We start from the raw sequence: 20,815 nt of genomic DNA, 5'->3' as shown, positions 1-20,815 counted from the left end.
ATAGCCTGGGAATTTGTGATTGGGGGATGGGAAACAATCTGTGCAGAATTCACGCTGGAAATGTTCCAATCTGCAATACATCAATTCCCTAGTGGATTTTCATTGGAATTTTCACCATTTGCATAAGGGAATATCTGTGTTACCTGACTTTAACTTGTGAATTTGGCTGCAGATTTTTTTGCTGTATGAGGACTTTGCTTTAGAAAAAGATTTTTAGCGGCCTTTAGCCCTTGAAGTGTAATGCAGCCGACCCTGACGTGGTTAATGTGTGTATAATGTCTGCAGCACAGCGGAGCCCATACAGAGACCGGTCGTCTGTCAGTCGCAGCTCCGACATCGTGGACCCATCGGTGCCCAGAGAACTCTCCAGACCGGACTTGTCCATCATGGAAGTGTTTAAATTGTTGTCTGATGACGACTGGTAAGTGGATGATGTGCGATCCTGCATTGTTCTTCACTTTACTGGTTATATCCTCACCTGTTACTTCGTTTCCAGTTCACCGATTTATACCGACTTTTATGTTTTCCCCCAAACCTGGCCTCACTCGGACCACTGTAATGCCGGCACATGTTAGGGTCCCAGCCCAAGAGCAGGTTTTTGGAAATTCTTATCCCTTGGCTGCAGTTGTTGGTGGTAGTTTTTTTTTTTTTTTTATTTAATTGCTTTATTCCCCCTCCTTGTGTCCAATAGCCAATAATGTAGTTAAACGTCTCTGCCGGAGCTGCTCAGCTCTACTGAGTTCAGTGATTGGCTGCGTCGGTAACGCTGCAGACAATAACAGACAATGGGAGCAGTATCGGAGTCTCGGCAATGTACCCGGGGAGAGGGAGTGAGGCACAGTGTTACAAAAACGAAATGCAAGTAGGGGAAAAGGTGTTTTCCAAATCCAGAAAACCCCTTTAATGGCAGCAGAAGAGCCTTGTACAGCTGTAGGTTCCGGCTGATATACTCTCAATCAGGAGAGGACTTGTGGCCGTAATCCTTCTACTTTGTATTCCTACGTCACCGCTGTCTGAATGATGCCTAAGGGAAATCTGATTAGGAGGAGGAGCAGGGTTTTATTTTTCTTGCTCCCTTTTTAGTAACTGGGTTCTCCCACCTTAGACTTTTGGGGCTCGGATCTAACTTGTGAATCTGCCCTAAGTCTGTATGAAATGCAGAACAGGGTCCTCCTCATCCAGGTAACATAAAGACTTGCAAGGAGAGTAAATCCAGGAGCTTACTATTATCCAGAAGTTCCCTTTAATACAGATCAAAGTTAATATTTTATTATATATGCATTAAAAAGCCAAAAAAACCGACATCTCACACCAGTAAATCAAATGTGTCTGGTATAATGTGATTTACACCAATACCGAGGGCTTACAGGGGACAGTGACAACAGCCAAAAGCGGAGAGGGGAACCTAGATTGCCCTAAAATCAGTACTACCTTGTCACGGAGGCTGGCTCCCTAACAGCAAGGCAAGTTGTGGCACCCCCGCTTAATGAGGGCTCTCCCTGATTTGTCACTCTAGACCCCTAAATTAATCACCCATCAATATCAATGGTATTTAAAAAATGAAAGAAAGGTGGGGATACAAAAGTTACCAGATGATCCCAGTAGTAAAAAGCCAAAACATGATATTGATACCTATTTATACCTTACTTGTAATATGAAAATCAAAATGTACACAGACGCATTAATTGAAATATAGCCGGTTCACAATGCCTATGTTTTATATAAATTGTTTATTAACAGTTTTCACTAATGCACTGAGGAGCAAAAATAGCAAAGGCTGAAAAGGAAGAAAAAGATTACACTTCCCTGTATGAAGAAAAATTGTATGCCTCAACGCATTTCGCCCCGAGACGCAGCTTCATCAGGAGGTCAGGTTCACAGGCAGACTGATAGTTTCTGGCTCACATGGATGAGTGATGTAGTTCCATGCATCAGGTTTATATAGTGGGTTACAATTCAAGAGCTATATAGACACATAAGTGACCCAAAAATTCAAATGTCCCCCATAAAGGTGTGATGGGAAAACTTGTGATAAACATTACCCTTTTTTAATGCATAGTATTTAAAATATGATTGTGTGGCAATCTACACCAAATGATTACACACCGAGCCCTATTGTGGGCTGATAATAAGGGGAGGGGGATTCAATTGACAACAGCAAGAGTCCTATATATGTACAAACATAGTGCTTCATGGGAAGTTTTTCATAAGAGTATAATTCTGAAACGAGTTCTCTAGGGAAAAATGACTATAAGTTAAAGGGAATCTGTCACCAGGTTTTTGCCACCTAATCTGAGACTAGCATAATGTAGGGGCAGATATCCTGATTCCAGGAATGTCATTTATTGGGCTGCTTAGTGTAGTTTTGATAAAATCACTGGTTAATCAGTAGGAGATTACCATTAGAGGACTACTTGGTGAGCTGCAGGTAGTCCAGCATATTCATGAGCTCTGTATAACTGCTAGATTTTATCAAAATGACTATAAACAGCTCAGTAAGTGACACCTCACTGGAATCACGGTCTCTGTCTCTACATTATGCTTTTCTCAGATGTGGGAGCAAAAACCTAGTGACAGATTCCCTTTAAAGGAAGGGGCTAGAATTTAGTTGCTCAGCAACATCCCTCATCCATGTGAGCAAGAAACTATCAGCTTGCCTGTCCACCGAGTCTCCTGACGAAACTGCATCTGAGGGCGAAACGAGTTGAAGATTACGCTTTTCTTTGTCGCTCCATTGGGAGACCCAGACAATTGGGTGTATAGCTTCTGCCTCCGGAGGCCACACAAAGTATTACACTTTAAAAAGTGTAACCCCTCCCCTCTGCCTATACACCCTCCCGTGCATCACGGGCTCCTCAGTTTTATGCTTTGTGTGGAAGGAGGCACACATCCACTCATGAATCTCAGATTAGTTATATCGGTTGGAAGAAAAGAGGGCCCCCACGGGGCCCCCGGCATGTTCCCTTCTCACCCCACTAAGTCGGCGGTGCTGTTAAGGTTGAGGTACCCATTGCGGGTACAAAGGCCGGAGCCTCATGCCGTCTCCTTCACCATCCCTTAGCGGCTCTGGGAGAAGTGGGATCCTGAGCGGTCATCCATCCACTGGGACCGTGCTCCCTCCGCAGCCCCTGTGGGAATCTGTCGGACAGGAGCTTATTTATCCTCAGGGACCGGGCCCTGCATCACTAAGGTACTCTGTATCCCCATGGGGGATGTGCATGGAGCGCCTTCATCCCGGACGCTGCAGCAGCTGCTTATTTGTGACGGCCGGCGGACTTCCGCGCCGACCGCGCCTGTTTGTCGGCCGCGGTCTTAAATTTAGTCCCCGGCTTCAATTGCGGCCTAGTAGCAAAACTCCCGCCCCCGGGCCTGTCTATCAGGGGTAAGGGCGGGGCGGCCGGCCTGACGTCGGCTGTGAGGGCCGGAGCATCCTGTATGTTTCCTCCCCCCTCACTGATCACTGTGGGGACTCCAGATTCCCGCACTTTTTCTAACGCCGCCCACGGCTCCACTCCTCCCCTGAGAGCTCCGGCAGCCATTTCTTTGGCCTTCTGCCTGTGGAGGATTTCCTGGAAAGAGCTCTGCAACGCTGGGAGACCTAAGGCAGGGAATCTGGAGGACACACACTCCGCTTTTTAGCGGTCGGTAAGCCACACCGGTTACCCGGTGCTGGTCCCCTTAGGGTGCCGGAATAGATACTATATATATATTTATATATTTCTGTTCGATCGGGCTGTATACCCTTCCCATATACCCTCAGTGATCACTCTCCTAGGAGACAACAGCATGTCGTCCACAAGGAGCAAGGGTGCCAAGGCACAGGGTTATTTTGCGACCTGTACGTCTTGTGCGGCTAAGTTACCTGCGGGTTCCACCTACCCTCACTGTGAGCAATGCTCAACCCCTGTTTTGCTTCCTCAACCCGAGCCTCAGTCACTAGTGGGCCCCTCGGCTCAGGTAGAACCCCTTGCTCCCCCTGTCCAGGCGGCAGGGACAGAGTTTGCAGTTTTTGCTGAAAAACTCTCTGAGTCACTCTCACAATCCATGACTCAGTCTATGGACAAATGGTCTGCCAAGCTGCTTGAAGCTTTGCAGTCCAGACCGGTCCTTACACAAGCCCCGGGCCCTGTTGGATCTTCACCTCCAGGCCCCTCTCTGTCCGCGCCGCAGCACGTTCCCAGGGGGGCCCTAGGTCTCACGTGGAGGACTCCGGCCCGGACCACAGTCCCAGACCGGCTAAGCGGGCCCGCTGGGAATCTTCCCCGACTTCTTCACGCTGCTCGGGTTCCCAGCGTGAGGACTCTCTGGAGGACGAGGCGGACGTCGCAGCTCAGGGCTCTGACACTGACGTTGCTCTCAATCTTGATACACCTGAAGGGGACGCCATAGTAAATTACCTTATCTCGTCCATCAACCAGGTGTTAGATATCTCTCTCCCGCCGCCACCGGTAGAGGAGTCGACTTCTCAGCAGGAGAAACACCAGTTTCGGTTCCCTAAACGTACACGGAGTGCGTTTTTCGATCACTCTAACTTCAGAGATGCTGTCCAGAAGCCCAGAGCGGTTCCGGACAAGCGCTTTACTAAGCGCCTTACTGACACACGTTACAGGCTTCCGCAGGTCCGCACGTTCCTGCAGGGAGTTTGCCACATAGTCCCACCTTACAAGCGTCCGCTGGAACCCTGGGATCTTAACAGGGTGCCAACGGCTCTTCAGAAACCACCTTTCGAGCCGCTGCGGAATGTTTCTTTATCACGTCTTTCGCAGAAGGTGGCATTTCTAGTGGCAGTTACATCGCTCCGTAGAGTGTCGGAGCTGGCAGCGCTGTCATGCCAAACACCCTTCCTGGTTTTTCACCAGGATAAGGTGGTTCTGCGTCCGGTCCCGGAATTTCTCCCTAAGGTGGTATCCCCTTTTCATCTCAATCAGGATATCTCCTTACCTTCATTTTGCCCTCATCCAGTTCACCAATGTGAAAAGGATTTGCACTCGTTAGATCTGGTGAGAGCTCTCCGGCTCTACGTGTCTCGCACGGCGCCCCTGCGCCGTTCAGATGCGCTCTTTGTTCTTGTCGCTGGCCAGCGAAAGGGTTCGCAGGCTTCCAAGTCAACCTTGGCTCGGTGGATCAAGGAACCGATTCTTGAAGCCTATCGTTCTTCTGGGCTTCCGCTTCCTTTGGGGCTGAAAGCCCATTCTACCAGAGCCGTGGGTGCGTCCTGGGCGTTGCGGCACCGGGCTACGGCTCAGCAGGTGTGTCAGGCAGCTACCTGGTCTAGTCTGCACACTTTCACGAAACACTATCAGGTGCATACCTATGCTTCGGCAGACGCTAGTCTAGGTAGGCGAGTTTTGCAGGCGGCGGTTGCCCACCTGTAAGAGGGGGTCACTTTCGGCTCTTTTTATCGAGGTATTCTTTTACCCACCCAGGGACTGCTCTTGGACGTCCCAATTGTCTGGGTCTCCCAATGGAGCGACAAAGAAGAAGGGAATTTTGTTTACTTACCGTAAATTCCTTTTCTTCTAGCTCCTATTGGGAGACCCAGCACCCGCCTCTGTTCCCTTCGGGCTGGTTGTTCCTTGTGTACACATGTTGTTCATGTTGAATTGTTCTTTTGGGTTATGGTCTTCAGTTCTCCGAACATCCTTCGGATTGAATTTACCTTAGACCAATTTATAAGTTTCCTCCTTCCTGCTTTTGCACCAAAACTGAGGAGCCCGTGATGCACGGGGGGGTGTATAGGCAGAGGGGAGGGGTTACACTTTTTAAAGTGTAATACTTTGTGTGGCCTCCGGAGGCAGAAGCTATACACCCAATTGTCTGGGTCTCCCAATAGGAGCTAGAAGAAAAGGAATTTACGGTAAGTAAACAAAATTCCCTTCTTTCTTCTTAAGGGGGAGTTATATATTTTTTTTTTCTTTTCAGACCTTACTTGCCAGTTTTGTTTTGCAATACATTGGTGAAACAGTTGATAAGTAATCACTACTTCTCTATCACTTCATTGTGTTGTGGTTAGGGTATCAACCTCCGCAGCAAGGTAGTATCAGATTTTAGGGCACATAGTTTCCCCTCTCTCCATTTGGCTGTTGTCTCTGTCCCCTGTAAGCCTTCAATGTTGGTGTAAATCACATTATACCAGACACAATTGATTTATTTGTGTATGTTGTTTTTTTTTTTCCCCGCATTTTAATTATCCAGGCATCAAATAGTGATGGTCATGCCGGCAGCTCTCTCCATTCACTTCTATGGGCATCATGAAAGCGGCCTAGAACTTCACATGTGCAGTTTTTTATATGCAAATCCAATGTTGTCTCTCACCACAAAAAAAGAACTAATTGCAAATGTTGCTGTTCACTAGTTTTAGAGGCACAACATTGTAACCCCATAGGCACCTGGTGGGGATCCGGCTAAATCTGTGTGAATTGGATTTACAGGGAGAAGAAGATCGAGGGCCTGAACCTGGTCCGATCACTTTCCATCTTCCACTCGGATGTCGTTCTGGAGAAACTTCATGAACTGAAAATTGCAGTGACACAAGAGGTGAGTGTCCGATGTGTAGGGGTTTGTAGCAGGACCCATCGTTAGGTCTCACTCATCGCCACATCCCCTTATGTACATTAGTTATTTCTCTACCTTACATTTCATGGTAGGTGAAGAACCTGCGCTCAACAGTGTCCCGGGCAGCCATCTGCTGTGTAGGAGACATGTTCACACACCTTAAAAAGAACATGGACCAAGAGCTGGACAACTGTGTCCGCGTCCTTCTGCACAAGGCTGGAGAATCCAACATCTTCATACGAGAGGATGTGGACAAGGCTCTCTCTGCTATGGTCCAGAACGTGACGCCAGTAAGGGCCCTCGCCGCCCTGATTAATGGAGGACTTAGGTAAAAACATCACACATTCATCATTTATCGTGTAAAAGCTTAAGGGTATGTGCACACGTTGCGTTCTGCCGTGACAAATATTCTGCAGCGTTTTGTCACTGCATGTGCATTACAAAACGCAGCTGAAAAGCTGCGTTTTGGTTATATTTTGAATGCAGAATTCATGCGTTCTGGATGCTTGCTCTGCCATAGACCGAGTGGGAAAAGCATCCAGAACGCACAAAAGAAGTGACATGTTGCATTTTAGAACGCAGCGATTTTGTAAAAAATGTTGGCATCCTAAACGCTCCGTTTGAAAACGCAACGTGCGCATGGTATTTGCTAAATTCTCATAGACTTTGCTGGGGACACAGAATGCATGTGTTTACACTGCAGTTTAAAATGCTGCGTAAAAGCATGAAAAAATGCAACGTGCACACACAGCCTAAAAGATCATTGGTCGTCCGGTTGCTGAGACCCCCGACGGTCACAAGAACATGAGGCAAAAATGACCATAAGCAACTACCACTCCAGGTGGCGGAGCTCTGGTTGTCCCTCCTGGGGTGGCGGAGCCCTGGTTGTCCCTCCTGGGGTGGCGGAGCCCTGGTTGTCCCTCCTGGGGTGGCGGAGCCCTGGTTGTCCCTCCTGGGATGGCGGAGCCCTGGTTGTCCCTCCTGGGGTGGCGGAGCCCTGGTTGTCCCTCCTTGGGTGGCGGAGCCCTGGTTGTCCCTCCTGGGGTGGCGGAGCCCTGGTTGTCCCTCCTGGGGTGGCGGAGCCCTGGTTGTCCCTCCTGGGGTGGCGGTCCCTCTGGGGGTGCCTCCTGGGGTGGCGGTCCCTCTGGGGGTCCCTCCTGGGGTGGCGGTCCCTCTGGGGGTCCCTCCTGGGGTGGCGGTCCCTCTGGGGGTGCCTCCTGGGGTGGCGGTCCCTCTGGGGGTCCCTCCTGGGGTGGGGGTCCCTCCTGGGGTGGCGGTCCCTCTGGGGGTCCCTCCTGGGGTGGCGGTCCCTCTGGGGGTCCCTCCTGGGGTGGCGGTCCCTCTGGGGGTCCCTCCTGGGGTGGCGGTCCCTCTGGGGGTCCCTCCTGGGGTGGCGGTCCCTCTGGGGGTCCCTCCTGGGGTGGCGGTCCCTCTGGGGGTCCCTCCTGGGGTGGCGGTCCCTCCTGGGGTGGCGGTCCCTCCTGGGGTGGCGGTCCCTCCTGGGGTGGCGGTCCCTCTGGGGGTCCCTCCTGGGGTGGCGGTCCCTCCTGGGGTGGCGGTCCCTCCCTGGGGTGGCGGTCCCTCCTGGGGTGGCGGTCCCTCCCTGGGGTGGCGGTCCCTCCTGGGGTGGCGGTCCCTCCCTGGGGTGGCGGTCCCTCCTGGGGTGGCGGTCCCTCCTGGGGTGGGGGTCCCTCCTGGGGTGGCGGTCCCTCCTGGGGTGGCGGTCCCTCCTGGGGTGGCGGTCCCTCCTGGGGTGGCGGTCCCTCTGGGGGTCCCTCCTGGGGTGGCGGTCCCTCTGGGGGTCCCTCCTGGGGTGGCGGTCCCTCCTGGGGGTCCCTCCTGGGGTGGCGGTCCCTCTGGGGGTCTCTCCTGGGGTGGCGGTCCCTCTGGGGGTCCCTCCTGGGGTGGCGGTCCCTCTGGGGGTTTCTCTGGGGTGGCGGAGCCCTGGCGGTCCCTGCTAATGTTCCATTCACGCAGGGCACTGTGGACACCTGTTTTCATTATGGATGCTGGGCCACCAGCAGTCATAGACTTATCACACGCTATCTATGTGAAAATCCCTTTTAAATAAGTTCATTTCTTTATCGTTCCTATGGGAGACCCAGACATTGGGTGTTTAGCTTCTGCCTCCGGAGGACACACAAAGTACTACACTAAAAAGTGTAGCTCCTCCCTCTGAGCATATACACCCCCTGGATAACCAAATCTAGCCAGTTCAATGCTTTGTGTTCAGGAGGCATACATCCACACATGCATTCTCATCTGATTTTTGATTTTTGGAAAGAGTTTGAAGAAAAGCGGGTCCAAGCCTGGACTCCCGGCATGTCCCTTCTCACCCCACTGTGTCGGCGGTGTTGTTAAGGTTGATTTCAGGGCTGGAGCCTTACATGCCGCGCTCCTTCACCATCCCTCGGGCTCTGGCTTGAAGTGGGAGCCAGCACGGTTCTCCCTGCCTTGCAGGAGACCGGTCTCCATCCGCAGCCCTTCAGGATCCTGCCGGACGGAGCACTCATCCCCAGGGACTTGAAACCCTGCGTCTCACAAGCTAAGTATCTGAGACGTTATTTTCGGGGGGTCCCTAGTACTTTATTGTTGGGGAGAGTGGGCTGTGTATCTGTTTTGACATTTCCGGCCGGTTCTCTGGTTTTCACCTGAGAACCGCGCCGATGGTGCCTGCGCGCCGGCCGCATCGCTTAAATTTAGGCCCCGGCTTCGCCTGAGGCCTAGTTTCGATTTCACTGCCCCTGCATGTCAATCATGCAGAGGGACAGTGCGGCTCCGCCCAGCGGCCGTTCGGCACAGGGGAGGGACACTCCTCTCTGAGTTAATGTCCCCTCCCCTGTAAATCTCCTTGGCCCTCCAGATCCCGCTCTCAGAGTAGGCCCCGCCCCCTCTCCTCGCTCCGGCGCCATTTTATCAGCGTTCTCACAGCGATCGGCGCTGGCTGCAGCATCTCTGCTAATCTGTCTGGGGGTCCGGGCTGTGGGATCTGGAGGGCACACAAACGGTCTGGTAAGCCACAACCTCCGGTTGTGGACCTGCTTATATACTCTCTGGGGGTCATTCTGGCTCAGAGCCCCCACTTCAGCAGCATGTCTCACACGAGGAGCAAGGCTGCAAGGCTGTACGCAATATGCACTGCATGTAAGCTCGTGCTGCCTGAACCGAGCACATATCCACATTGTGATGCCTGCTCTAACCTGGCAATGCCTCAGCCTGGTATCGCACCCACAGTGGTCCCTCCGGCTGCTCCGGCTCCAGTGGCTGAACCCCCGGCTTGGGTAGAATCCTTCTCTAGGTCAATCTCCCAGTCTTTTGCCGACTCCATGGGACAGCTGTCCCGGACTTTGCTGACCATGCATCAGCCCCCTTCTCAGGGCGCCGCTGCTGCTAGGGCTCTCTCAGCGGAGCTCACAGAGGATTCTTCATCTGGTCCCAGACCCCGTCCTCCTAAAAGGAGACACAGGGCTCCCTCTCCTTCCTCGTCCCGTGGCTCTGATTCTCGAGCTGACTCGCAGGACGAGGAAGATGCCTTTACTGGGGGCTCGGACGCTACCTCCATGTGCCCCATTGATCTGTCCGAAAGTGACGCAGATGTTAGTGATTTGATTGCGTCCATTAATTCTGTACTGGATCTCAATCCGTCAGTATCAGAGGAGCAACCCTCTCTGGCAGAAAAGCACCAGTTTACCTTGCCTAAGAGGACAAGGAGTGTGTTCTTTAACCACTCCAGTTTTCAGGCCACTGTGACCAAGCCTAGGGCCTGTCCTGACAAACGCTTCCCAAAGCGCGGTTCTGATGACCGTTTTCCCTTTCCACCTGAGGTGGTCAAGGAGTGGGCTCATTCACCAAAGGTAGACCCTCCGGTGTCTAGACTCTCAGCCCGGACCGTTGTATCAGTGGCTGATGGCACCTCTCTTAAGGATGCCACTGACCGCCAGGTTGACCTTCTGGCCAAATCTGTATATGAGGCGGCAGGGGCCTCGTTCTCCCCATCTTTTGCAGCAGTGTGGGCTCTCAAAGCCATCTCTGCTTCTCTGGAGGAGATGCATTCCCTCACCAGGGACTCTATGCCCGAAATGGTTGCCTTAACTTCCCAGGCTTCAGCCTTTTCATCCTATGCCATGTCTGCCATGCTGGAGGCTTCTCACCGCACTGCGGTGGCTTCGGCTAATTCCCTCGCTATCCGCAGGATCTTGTGGCTTTGAGAGTGGAAGGCAGACGCTTCTTCAAAGAAGTACCTTGCTGGGCTCCCATTTGCTGGGTCCAGGCTGTTCGGTGAACAACTGGATGAAATTATTAAGGAAGCTACTGGCGGGAAGAGTACTTCCATGCCACAAACTAAAACCAGGAAACCTGTCCAGGGCAGGAACCAGTCGAGGTTTCGTTCCTTTCGTTCCTCCAACTGGTCGTCCTCTAAGCCCTCAGCCTCGTCCACTAACTCAGCCAAGGACCAAAAACCCAACTGGCGCACGAAGCCGCGTCCTCAGAAGACCGCAGGAGCTGTTGCCACTAAGGCAGCCTCCTCTTGACTATCTGGCCGCGCCAGCAACGTCCTTGGTCGGTGGCAGGCTCTCCCACTTTGGCGACGTGTGGTTTCAACACGTCTCCGATCACTGGGTGCGGGATATCATCTCCCACGGCTACAGGATAGAATTCTCTTCCAGCCCGCCAAACAGATTTTTCCTGTCAAATCCCCCCTGCTCCAAGGCCGCCACCTTCTCTCAGGCCGTGGCATCCTTGCAGGTCAACGGAGTAATTGTACCGGTTCCCGCCCGGGAACGGTTCAGAGGTTTCTACTCAAATCTCTTCCTAGTCCCCAAAAAGGACGGTTCCTTCCGGCCCATCCTGGATCTCAAGCTTCTCAACAAGCATGTTCAGGTGCGGCATTTTCGCATGGAGTCTCTGCGATCAGTCATTGCCTCAATGACCCAAGGAGATTTCCTGGCATCCATAGGCATCTCTGATGTCGATCTGCATGTGCCAATTGCAGTTTCACACCAGCGTTGGCTACGTTTTGCAATCGGAGAGGAACATTTCCAATTCGTGGCTCTCCCCTTCGGGTTAGCCGCGGCCCCTCGAGTATTCACCAAGGTCATGGCAGCAGTGGTTGCGGTTCTGCACCTCCAGGGGTTGGCAGTGATTCCTTACCTGGACGACCTTCTAGTCAAGGCTTCATCCAGTGCAGACTGTCAGCGGAGTGTCTCGCTCACTCTCGCCACTCTAGTCCAATTCGGGTGGCTTGTCAATCTGCCCAAATCCACTCTGACTCCGACCCAGAAGCTCACGTACCTAGGGATGCAATTCGAGACTCTGCCGGCACTTGTGAAGCTGCCCTTAGTCAAACAGCAGTCCCTCCATCTGGCGGTGCGCTCTTTGCTGAGGCCCCGCTGTTATTCCATCAGGCACCTAATGCAGGTGCTGGGTCAGATGGTGGTGTCAATGGAAGCGGTTCCCTTTGCCCAGTTCCATCTGCGTCCTCTGCAGCTGGACATTCTCCGCTGTTGGGACAAGCGGACTTCCTCCTTGCACAGGTTAGTGGCTCTGTCGCCACAGACCAGGGGCTCCCTTCAGTGGTGGCTTCGGCCCCTCTCTCTGTCTCAGGGACGCTCCTTCCTGGCCCCGTCCTGGGTGATCCTCACCACGGATGCCAGTCTCTCCGGCTGGGGAGCAGTATATCTCCACCACAGAGCGCAGGGCACTTGGACTCCGTCCGAATCAGTCCTCTCGATCAATGTGCTGGAAATCAGAGCTGTGCTTCTAGCTCTCGTAGCCTTTCACCACCTGTTGGCGGGCAAGCACATTCGAGTCCAGTCAGACAACGCGACAGCGGTTGCCTACATCAATCACCAAGGCGGGACACGCAGCCGCCTGGCAATGTTGGAGGTTCAACGCATCCTTCAGTGGACGGAGGACTCCAAGTCCACCATATCCGCAGTCCACATCCCAGGCGTGGAAAACTGGGAGGCAGATTATCTCAGCCGTCAAACCGTGGACAGCGGCGAGTGGTCTCTGCATCCGGCAGTGTTTCGGTCAATCTGCCGCAAGTGGGGCACTCCGGAGGTGGATCTAATGGCATCCCGGCACAACAACAAGGTTCCGGTTTACGTGGCTCGCTCCCACGATCCTCAGGCCCTTGCAGCGGACGCTCTGGTTCAAGATTGGTCCCAGTTTCGTCTGTCTTACGTGTTTCCCCCTCTAGCTCTCTTGCCCAGAGTCCTGCGCAAGATCAGAATGGAGGGCCGTCGGGTCATCCTCATTGCTCCGGACTGGCCCAGGTGAGCTTGGTACCCAGACCTGCTCCATCTGTCCGTAGAGGTGCCGTGGCATCTCCCGGACCGTCCAGACCTTCTCTCACAAGGTCCGTTTTTCCGCCAGAATTCTGCGGCTCTCAGATTGACGGCGTGGCTCTCGAGTCCTGGATCTTGACGACTTCTGGTATCCCTCCTGAAGTCATCTCCACTATGACTCGGGCTCGGAAGTCTTCCTCGGCCAAAATCTATCACAGGACCTGGAGAATTTTCCTGTCCTGGTGTCGCTCTTCTGGCCATGCTCCTTGGCCTTTTTCCTTGCCGACCCTCCTGTCCTTTCTACAGTCCGGTCTGCAGCTAGGACTATCCCTCAATTCCCTCAAGGGACAGGTCTCGGCTCTGTCAGTGTTGTTCCAGCGGCGTATCGCCCGGCTGGCTCAGGTGCGCACCTTCATGCAGGGCGCGTCTCACATCATTCCGCCTTACCGGCGGCCCTTGGATCCCTGGGACCTCAATCTGGTCCTCACGTCCTTGCAGAAACCCCCCTTTGAGCCTCTTAGGGAGGTTTCTTTGTCTCGTCTTTCACAGAAGGTGGTCTTTCTAGTGGCCATAACTTCCCTCAGGAGAGTCTCTGATTTGGCTGCGCTCTCTTCGGAGTCACCTTTTTTGTTTTTTCATCAAGACAAGGTGGTTCTCCGCCCGACTCCGGACTTTCTCCCTAAGGTGGTTTCTCCTTTCCACCTTAACCAGGACATTTCCCTGCCTTCCTTTTTGTCCGGCTCCTGTTCATCGCTTTGAAAAAGCGTTGCATAGTCTGGATCTGGTGCGGGCGCTCCGGATCTATGTGTCTCGCACCGCTGTTCTTAGGCGGTGCACCTCTTTTTGTGCTAACCACAGGTCGGCGTAAGGGCCTCTCGGCTTCTAAGCCGACCTTGGCTCATTGGATTAGGTCGGCCATTTCTGATGCCTACCAGTGTACTCAGGTGCCTCCCCCGCCGGGGATCAAGGCACACTCGACCAGAGCTGTCGGTGCCTCTTGGGCTTTCAGGCACCAGGCTACGGCTCAACAGGTCTGTCAGGTTGCCACTTGGACTAGCCTGCATACCTTTTCAAAGCACTACCAAGTGCATGGTCATGCTTCGGCAGATGCAAGCTTGGGCAGACGCATCCTTCAGGCGGCTGTCGCCCATTTGTGAAGTTAGGTTTCGCCTACTTCTCAGTTTTCTGTTTATTCCCACCCATGGACTGCTTTGAGACGTCCCAATGTCTGGGTCTCCCATAGGAACGATAAAAAAAAAGAGAATTTTGTTTACTTACCGTAAATTCTTTTTCTTATAGTTCCGTATTGGGAGACCCAGCTCCCTCCCTGTTGCCTGTTGGCAGTTTCTTATTCCGCGTGTTATCACCGGCTGTTGTTGTAGACAGAGGCTCCGGTTGTTCCAGTTCTTGCTCTCTCTACTTGTGGGTGGCTATTCTCTTTCAGCTTTTGCACTAAACTGGCTAGATTTGGTTATCCAGGGGGTGTATATGCTCAGAGGGAGGAGCTACACTTTTTAGTGTAGTACTTTGTGTGTCCTCCGGAGGCAGAAGCTATACACCCAATGTCTGGGTCTCTTAATACGGAACTATAAGAAAAAGAATTTACGGTAAGTAAACAAAATTCTGTTTTTCTTTATCGTTCCTTTGGGAGAACCAGACCATGGGGTGTTTAGCTTCTGCCTCCGGAGGACACACAAAGTACTACACTAAAAAGTGTAGCTCCTCCCTCTGAGCTTATACACCCCCTGGTAGCCAGTCCTAGCCAGTTTATCGCTTTGTGTTCAGGAGGTCATACATCCACACATGCATTCTCATCTGATTGTTTGACTTTTGGAAAGAGTTTGAAGAAAACCGGGTCCATGTCTGGACTCCCAGCATGTCCCTTCTCACCCCACTGTGTCGGCGGTGTTGTTAAGGTTGATTTACAAGGCTGAAGCCTTACATGCCGCGCTCCTTCACCATCCCTTCTGGGCTCTGGCTTGAAGTGGGAGCCAGCACGGTCTCCATGCCTGGCAGGAGTCCGGTCTCCATCCACAGCCCCATGAGGATTCTGTTGGACCGGAGCACTCATCCCCAGGGACATGGCCCTGCGTCTCAGCAGCTAAGTACTTGAGACGTTTATGTTGGGGGTCCCGGTTCTTTATTGTAAGGGGAGAGTATGCTGTATGTGATTGTTTTAACTTTTCCGGTGGGTTCTCCAGCTTTTGCCCGAGAACCGCGCCGATGGTGCCTGCTTGTCGGCCTCGCCGCTTAAATTTAGGCCCCGGCTTCGCCGGAGGCCTAGTTTCGTTTTCCTGCCCTCGCATGTCACTCATGCAGAGGGACAGGTTCGGCTCCTCCCGGCGGCCGTTCTACACAGGGGAGGGACACTCCCCACTGCTGGGGCGTCCCTCCTTCCCGGCAGGTCTCTATAGCCCTCCAGTTCCCGCTCTTTTATAGGAACGCCCCTAGTCCCGCCCCCTCTCTTCGCTCCGGCAGCCATTTCTCAGGCAGAGTTCACTCTGCTCTGGGACATCCTGCATTCTGCATCTCTGCTGAGGTGCTGCGCTCTGGGGGACCGGGCTTCGGGATCTGGAGGGCACACAACACCGTGCTCAGCGGTCTGGTAAGCCACAGCCGGTCTCCGGTTGTGGACCTCTGTATATTCTCCCTGGGGTTCATTCTCTGCAAAGCCCCCACTCCAGCAGCATGTCTCACACAAGGAGCAAGGCTCCAAAGCTTTATTCTGCATGCACTGCATGTAAGCTCCTGCTGCCTGAGCCGAGCATTTATCCACACTGTGATGGTTGCTCTAACTTGGCGGTGCCACAGCCTGGAGTCTCACCCCCAGTGGTCTCTCAGGCTGCTTCTGCACCTGTGGCTGAACCCCCGGCCTGGGTAGAATCCTTTTCTAGGTCCATATCCCAGTCATTTGCTGAGTCCATGGGACTTTTGTCCAGGACTTTGATGAATATGCATCAGCCCCCCTCACAGGGTGCCTCTAATACTCTTGACAGAGGACTCCTATTCTCTGACCTCCGTCCATCAGAGCTCACGGAGGATTCATCATCTGATCCCAGACCCCGTCCTTCTAAGAGAAGGCGCAGGGTTTCCTCCCCCTCCCCATCCCACGGCTCTGTCTCAAGAGCTGACTCTCAAGATGAGGAGGATGCCCTCACTGGGGGCTCGCAGGCTATGTATCCCATCGATTTCTCTGAGGGTGACTCAGATCTTAGTGACTTGATTGCTTCCATTAATTCTGTGCTGGATCTCAATCCGCCAGTGTCAGAGGAGCAACTCTCTTTGGCAGAAAAACATCAGTTTACCTCGCCTAAGAGAGTGAAGAGTGTGTTCTTTAACCACTCCAGTTTTCGGACCGCTGTGACCAAACCCAGGGCCTGCCCTGACAAACGCTTTCCAAAGCGTGGTTCTGATGACCGGTTTCCATTTCCACCTGAGGTGGTCCAGGAGTGGTCTCACTCCCCAAAGGTAGACCCTCCGGTGTCTAGGCTATCAGCCCGGACCGTTGTGTCGGTGGCTGACGGCACCTCTCAAGGATTCCACTGACCGTCAGATTGACCTTCTGGCCAAATCTGTGTATGAAGCTGCGGGGGCCGCGTTTTCCCCGACTTTTGCAGTAGTGTGGGCTCTCAAAGCCATCTCTGCTTCTCTAGAGGAGATGCATGCCCTCACCAAGGAATCTATGCCTGAGATGGTTACCTTAACTGCTCAGGCTTCAGCCTTTTCATCTTATGCCATGTCTGCCATGCTAGAGGCTGCTCACCGCACTGCAGTGGCTTCAGCTAATTCTCTTGTTATCCGCAGGATTTTGTGGCTTCGAGAGTGGAAGGCAGATGCTTCTTCCAAGAAGTTTCTGGCTGGGCTCCCTTTTGCTGGTTCACGGCTGTTTGGTGAACAGCTGGATGAAATCATTAAAGAATCTACTGGCGGGAAGAGTACTTCCATGCCACAAACCAAGACCAGGAAACCCGCCCAGGGTAGGAATCAATCGAGGTTTCGTTCCTTTCGTTCCTCCAACTGGTCATCCTCTAAGCCTTCCGCCTCGTCCGCTAACTCAGCCAAGGATCAGAAATCCAACTGGCTCCCAAAAGCGCGTCCGCAGAAGACCGCAGGAGGTTCTGCCACTAAGGCAGCTTCCTCATGACTCTCGGCCCGCTCCAGCCACGTCCTTAGTCGGTGGCAGGCTCTCCCACTTTGGCGACGCTTGGTTAAAGCAAGTCTCCGATCAGTGGGTGAGACATCATATCTCACGGCTACAGGATAGAATTCTCTTCCAGCCCTCCAAACAGATTTTTTCTCTCAACTCCCCCCTGCTCCAAGGCCGCCGCCTTCTCGCAGGCCGTGGCGTCCTTGCAGGCAAACGGAGTGATTTGTCCCAGTTCCCGCTCAGGAACGGTTCAGAGGTTTTTATTCAAATCTCTTCCTAGTTCCAAAAAAGGACGGTACCTTCCGGCCCATCCTGGATCTCAAGCTTCTCAACAAGCATGTCCGAGTGCGGCATTTTCGCATGGAGTCTCTGCGATCAGTCATTGCCTCTATGACCCAAGGGGAGTTCCTGGCGTCCATCGACATCAGAGATGCCTATCTACATGTGCCAATCGCAGTGTCACATCAGCGTTGGTTACGTTTTGCGATAGGAGAGGATCATTTCCAATTCGTGGCTCTCCCCTTCGGGTTAGCCACGGTCCCTCGGGTATTCACCAAGGTCATGGCGGCAGTGATTGCGGTCCTGCACCTCCAGGGGTTAGCAGTGCTTCCTTATCTGGACGACCTTCTGGTCAAGGGTCCATCCAGCGCAGACTGTCAGCGGAGTGTTTCGCTCACTCTCGCCACCCTAGCCCAATTCGGGTGGATTGTCAATCTTCCCAAATCCACTCGGACTCCGACCCAGAGTCTCACGTACCTAGGGATGCAGTTCGAGACTTTGCCGGCACTTGTGAAATTGCCCTTAATCAAACAGCAGTCTCTCCGGCTAGCAGTGCGCTCTCTCCTGAGGCCCCGCCGTTATTCCTTCAGGCGCCTGATGCAGGTGCTGGGTCAAATGGTGGCTTCCATGGAGGCGGTTTCCTTTGCCCAGTTCCATCTGCGTCCTCTGCAGCTGGACATTCTCCGCTGTTGGGACAAGCGGCCTTCCTCCTTACACAGGTTAGTGGCTCTGTCGCCACGGACCAGGAGCTTTCTTCAGTGGTGGCTTCGACCCCTCTCCCTGTCCCAAGGGCGCTCCTTCCTGGCTCCGTCCTGGGTGATTCTCACCACGGATGCCAGCCTATCCGGCTGGGGAGCGGTACATCTCCACCACAGAGCTCAGGGCACTTGGACTCCGTCCGAGTCAGCCCTTTCAATCAATGTGCTGGAAACCAGAGCTGTGCTTCTAGCTATCCTAGCCTTTCACCACCTGTTGGCGGGCAGGCACATTCGAGTCCAGTCAGACAACGCGACAGCGGTTGCCTACATCAATCACCAAGGCGGGACACGCAGCCGCCTGGCAATGTTGGAGGTTCAACGCATTCTTCAATGGGCGGAGGACTCCAAGTCCACCATATCCGCAGTCCACATCCCTGGCGTAGAAAACTGGGAGGCAGATTATCTCAGCCGTCAATCCGTGGACGGTGGCGAGTGGTCCCTGCACCCGGCAGTGTTTCAGTCAATCTGCCGCAAGTGGGGCACTCCGGACGTGGACCTAATGGCATCCCGTCACAACAACAAGGTTCCAGAGAGTAGTAGAGAATGGGTTTCACAGCCGCGCCAAAAGACTACTGGATTCTTCTCAGATTAATGTTTCTTTTATTTCATAACAGGTCAAGTCTACGCGTTTCAGGAGAACACAGCTCCCTTCTTCAGGACAAACCAGCAAAGAATCATCAAATCTCTTTTGATTTGATGATTCTTTGCTGGTTTGTCCTGAAGAAGGGAGCTGTGTTCTCCTGAAACGCGTAGACTTGACCTGTTATGAAATAAAAGAAACATTAATCTGAGAAGAATCCAGTAGTCTTTTGGCGCGGCTGTGAAACCCATTCTCTACTACTCTCTGTTATCTGCCTCATGGGGACCGCTGCCGGGACTTGGTGTTACATGCTGCTATAGGTGTTGTGACTGTCACAACCCGAATTGGTGAGTAGGATTATCCTTTGCTTCACCCTATATAGATTGGGGTAAGACCCTATTGCGCTTTCTTTTTCCACAGTTTTCACTAACAACAAGGTTCCAGTTTACGTGGCTCGCTCCCACGATCCTCAGGCCTTCGCCGCGGACGCTCTGGTTCAAGACTGGTCCTAGTTTCGTCTGTCCTACGTGTTTCCCCCTCTAGCTCTCTTGCCCAGAGTCCTGCGCAAGATCAGAATGGAGGGCCGTCGAGTCATCCTCATTGCACCGGACTGGCCCAGGCGAGCTTGGTATCCGGACCTGCTCCAACTGTCCGTGGAGATGCCGTGGCATCTTCCAGACCGTCCAGACCTGCTCTCGCAAGGTCCGTTTTTCCGCCCGAATTCTGCGACACTCAAATTGACGGCGTGGCTCTTGAGTCCTGGATTTTGACGGCTTCTGGTATTCCTCCTGAAGTCATCTCCACTATGACTCGGGCCCGTAAGTCTTCCTCCGTCAAGATCTATCACAGGACTTGGAAAATTTTCCTGTCCTGGTGTCGCTCTTCCGGCCATTCTCCTTGGCCATTCTCGTTGCCGACCCTTCTGTCTTTTTTACAGTCCGGTCTGCAGCTAGGACTGTCCCTCAACTCTCTCAAGGGACAAGTCTCGGCTCTGTCAGTGCTGTTCTAGCGGCGTCTCGCCCGGCTGGCTCAGATCCGCACCTTCATGCAAGGTGCGTCTCACATCATTCCGCCTTATCGGCGGCCCTTGGATCCCTGGGACCTTAACTTGGTCCTCACGGTATTGCAGAAACCCCCCTTTGAGCCTCTTAGGGAGGTTTCTTTGTATCGTCTTTCTCAAAAGGTGGCCTTTCTAGTGGCCATAACTTCTCTCAGGAGAGTCTCTGATTTGGCTGCGCTCTCCTCGGAGTCACCTTTTTTGTTTTTTCACCAAGACAAGGTAGTTCGCCGTCCGACCCCGGACTTTCTTCCTAAGGTGGTCTCTCCCTTTCACCTTAACCAGGATATTTCCTTGCCTTCCTTCTGTCCGGCCCCTGTTCATCGCTTTGAGAAAGCGCTGCATACTCTAGATCTGGTGCGTGCTGTCCGGATTTATGTGGCTCGCACCGCTGCGCTTAGGCGGTGCACCTCTCTTTTTGTGCTAACCACAGGGCGGCGCAAGGGTCTCTCTGCTTCTAAGCCGACCTTGGCCCGTTGGATTAGATCGACCATTTCGGACGCCTACCAGAGTACTCAGGTGCCTCCCCCGCCGGGGATCAAAGCACACTCGACCAGAGCTGTCGGTGCCTCTTGGGCTTTTAGGCACCAGGCTACGGCTCAACAAGTCTGTCAGGCTGCCACTTGGACTAGCCTGCATACCTTTTCGAAGCACTACCAAGTGCATGCTCATGCTTCGGCAGATGCGAGCTTGGGCAGACGCATCCTTCAGGCGGCTGTCGCCCACTTGTGAAGTTAGGCTCCGCCTACTTCTTAGTTCTTTTCTGTTTATTCCCACCCAGGGACAGCTTTGGAACGTCCCATGGTCTGGGTCTCCCAAAGGAACGATAAAGAAAAAGAGAATTTTGTTTACTTACCGTAAATTCTTTTTCTTATAGTTCCGTATTGGGAGACCCAGCACCCTCCCTGTTGCCTGTTGGCAATTTTCTTGTTCCGTGTGTTATCACCGGCTGTTGTCGTGGACAGAGTCTCCGGTTGTTCCGGTTCTTGCTCTAGCTCTACTTGTGGGTGGCTATTCTTCTTCAGCTTTTGCACTAAACTGGCTAGGACTGGCTCACCAGGGGGTGTATAAGCTCAGAGGGAGGAGCTACACTTTTAAGTGTAGTACTTTGTGTGTCCTCCGGAGGCAGAAGCTAAACACCCCATGGTC

The 20,815-nt window shown here is 53.1% G+C and overlaps 1 protein-coding gene across 2 annotated transcripts in view; it reads left to right on the top strand.

Annotated features, from left to right (window-relative positions):
* The window catches only part of TOGARAM1 (TOG array regulator of axonemal microtubules 1), an 87,199-nt gene that overhangs the window by 50,822 nt on the left and 15,562 nt on the right, over positions 1-20,815 (top strand). For both annotated transcript variants that reach the window (XM_075331161.1, XM_075331160.1), the window contains exons 12-14: positions 286-421; positions 6,432-6,537; positions 6,648-6,883. In XM_075331161.1, coding sequence (XP_075187276.1) covers positions 286-421; positions 6,432-6,537; positions 6,648-6,883 — 478 coding nt within the window. The remainder of the gene's footprint in view (positions 1-285; positions 422-6,431; positions 6,538-6,647; positions 6,884-20,815) is intronic.

Source organism: Anomaloglossus baeobatrachus, chromosome 12 (genome assembly GCF_048569485.1).
Source record: "Anomaloglossus baeobatrachus isolate aAnoBae1 chromosome 12, aAnoBae1.hap1, whole genome shotgun sequence".
Taxonomy (NCBI): Eukaryota; Metazoa; Chordata; class Amphibia; order Anura; family Aromobatidae; genus Anomaloglossus; species Anomaloglossus baeobatrachus.
This window is presented reverse-complemented; position numbering and strand designations above follow the sequence as displayed.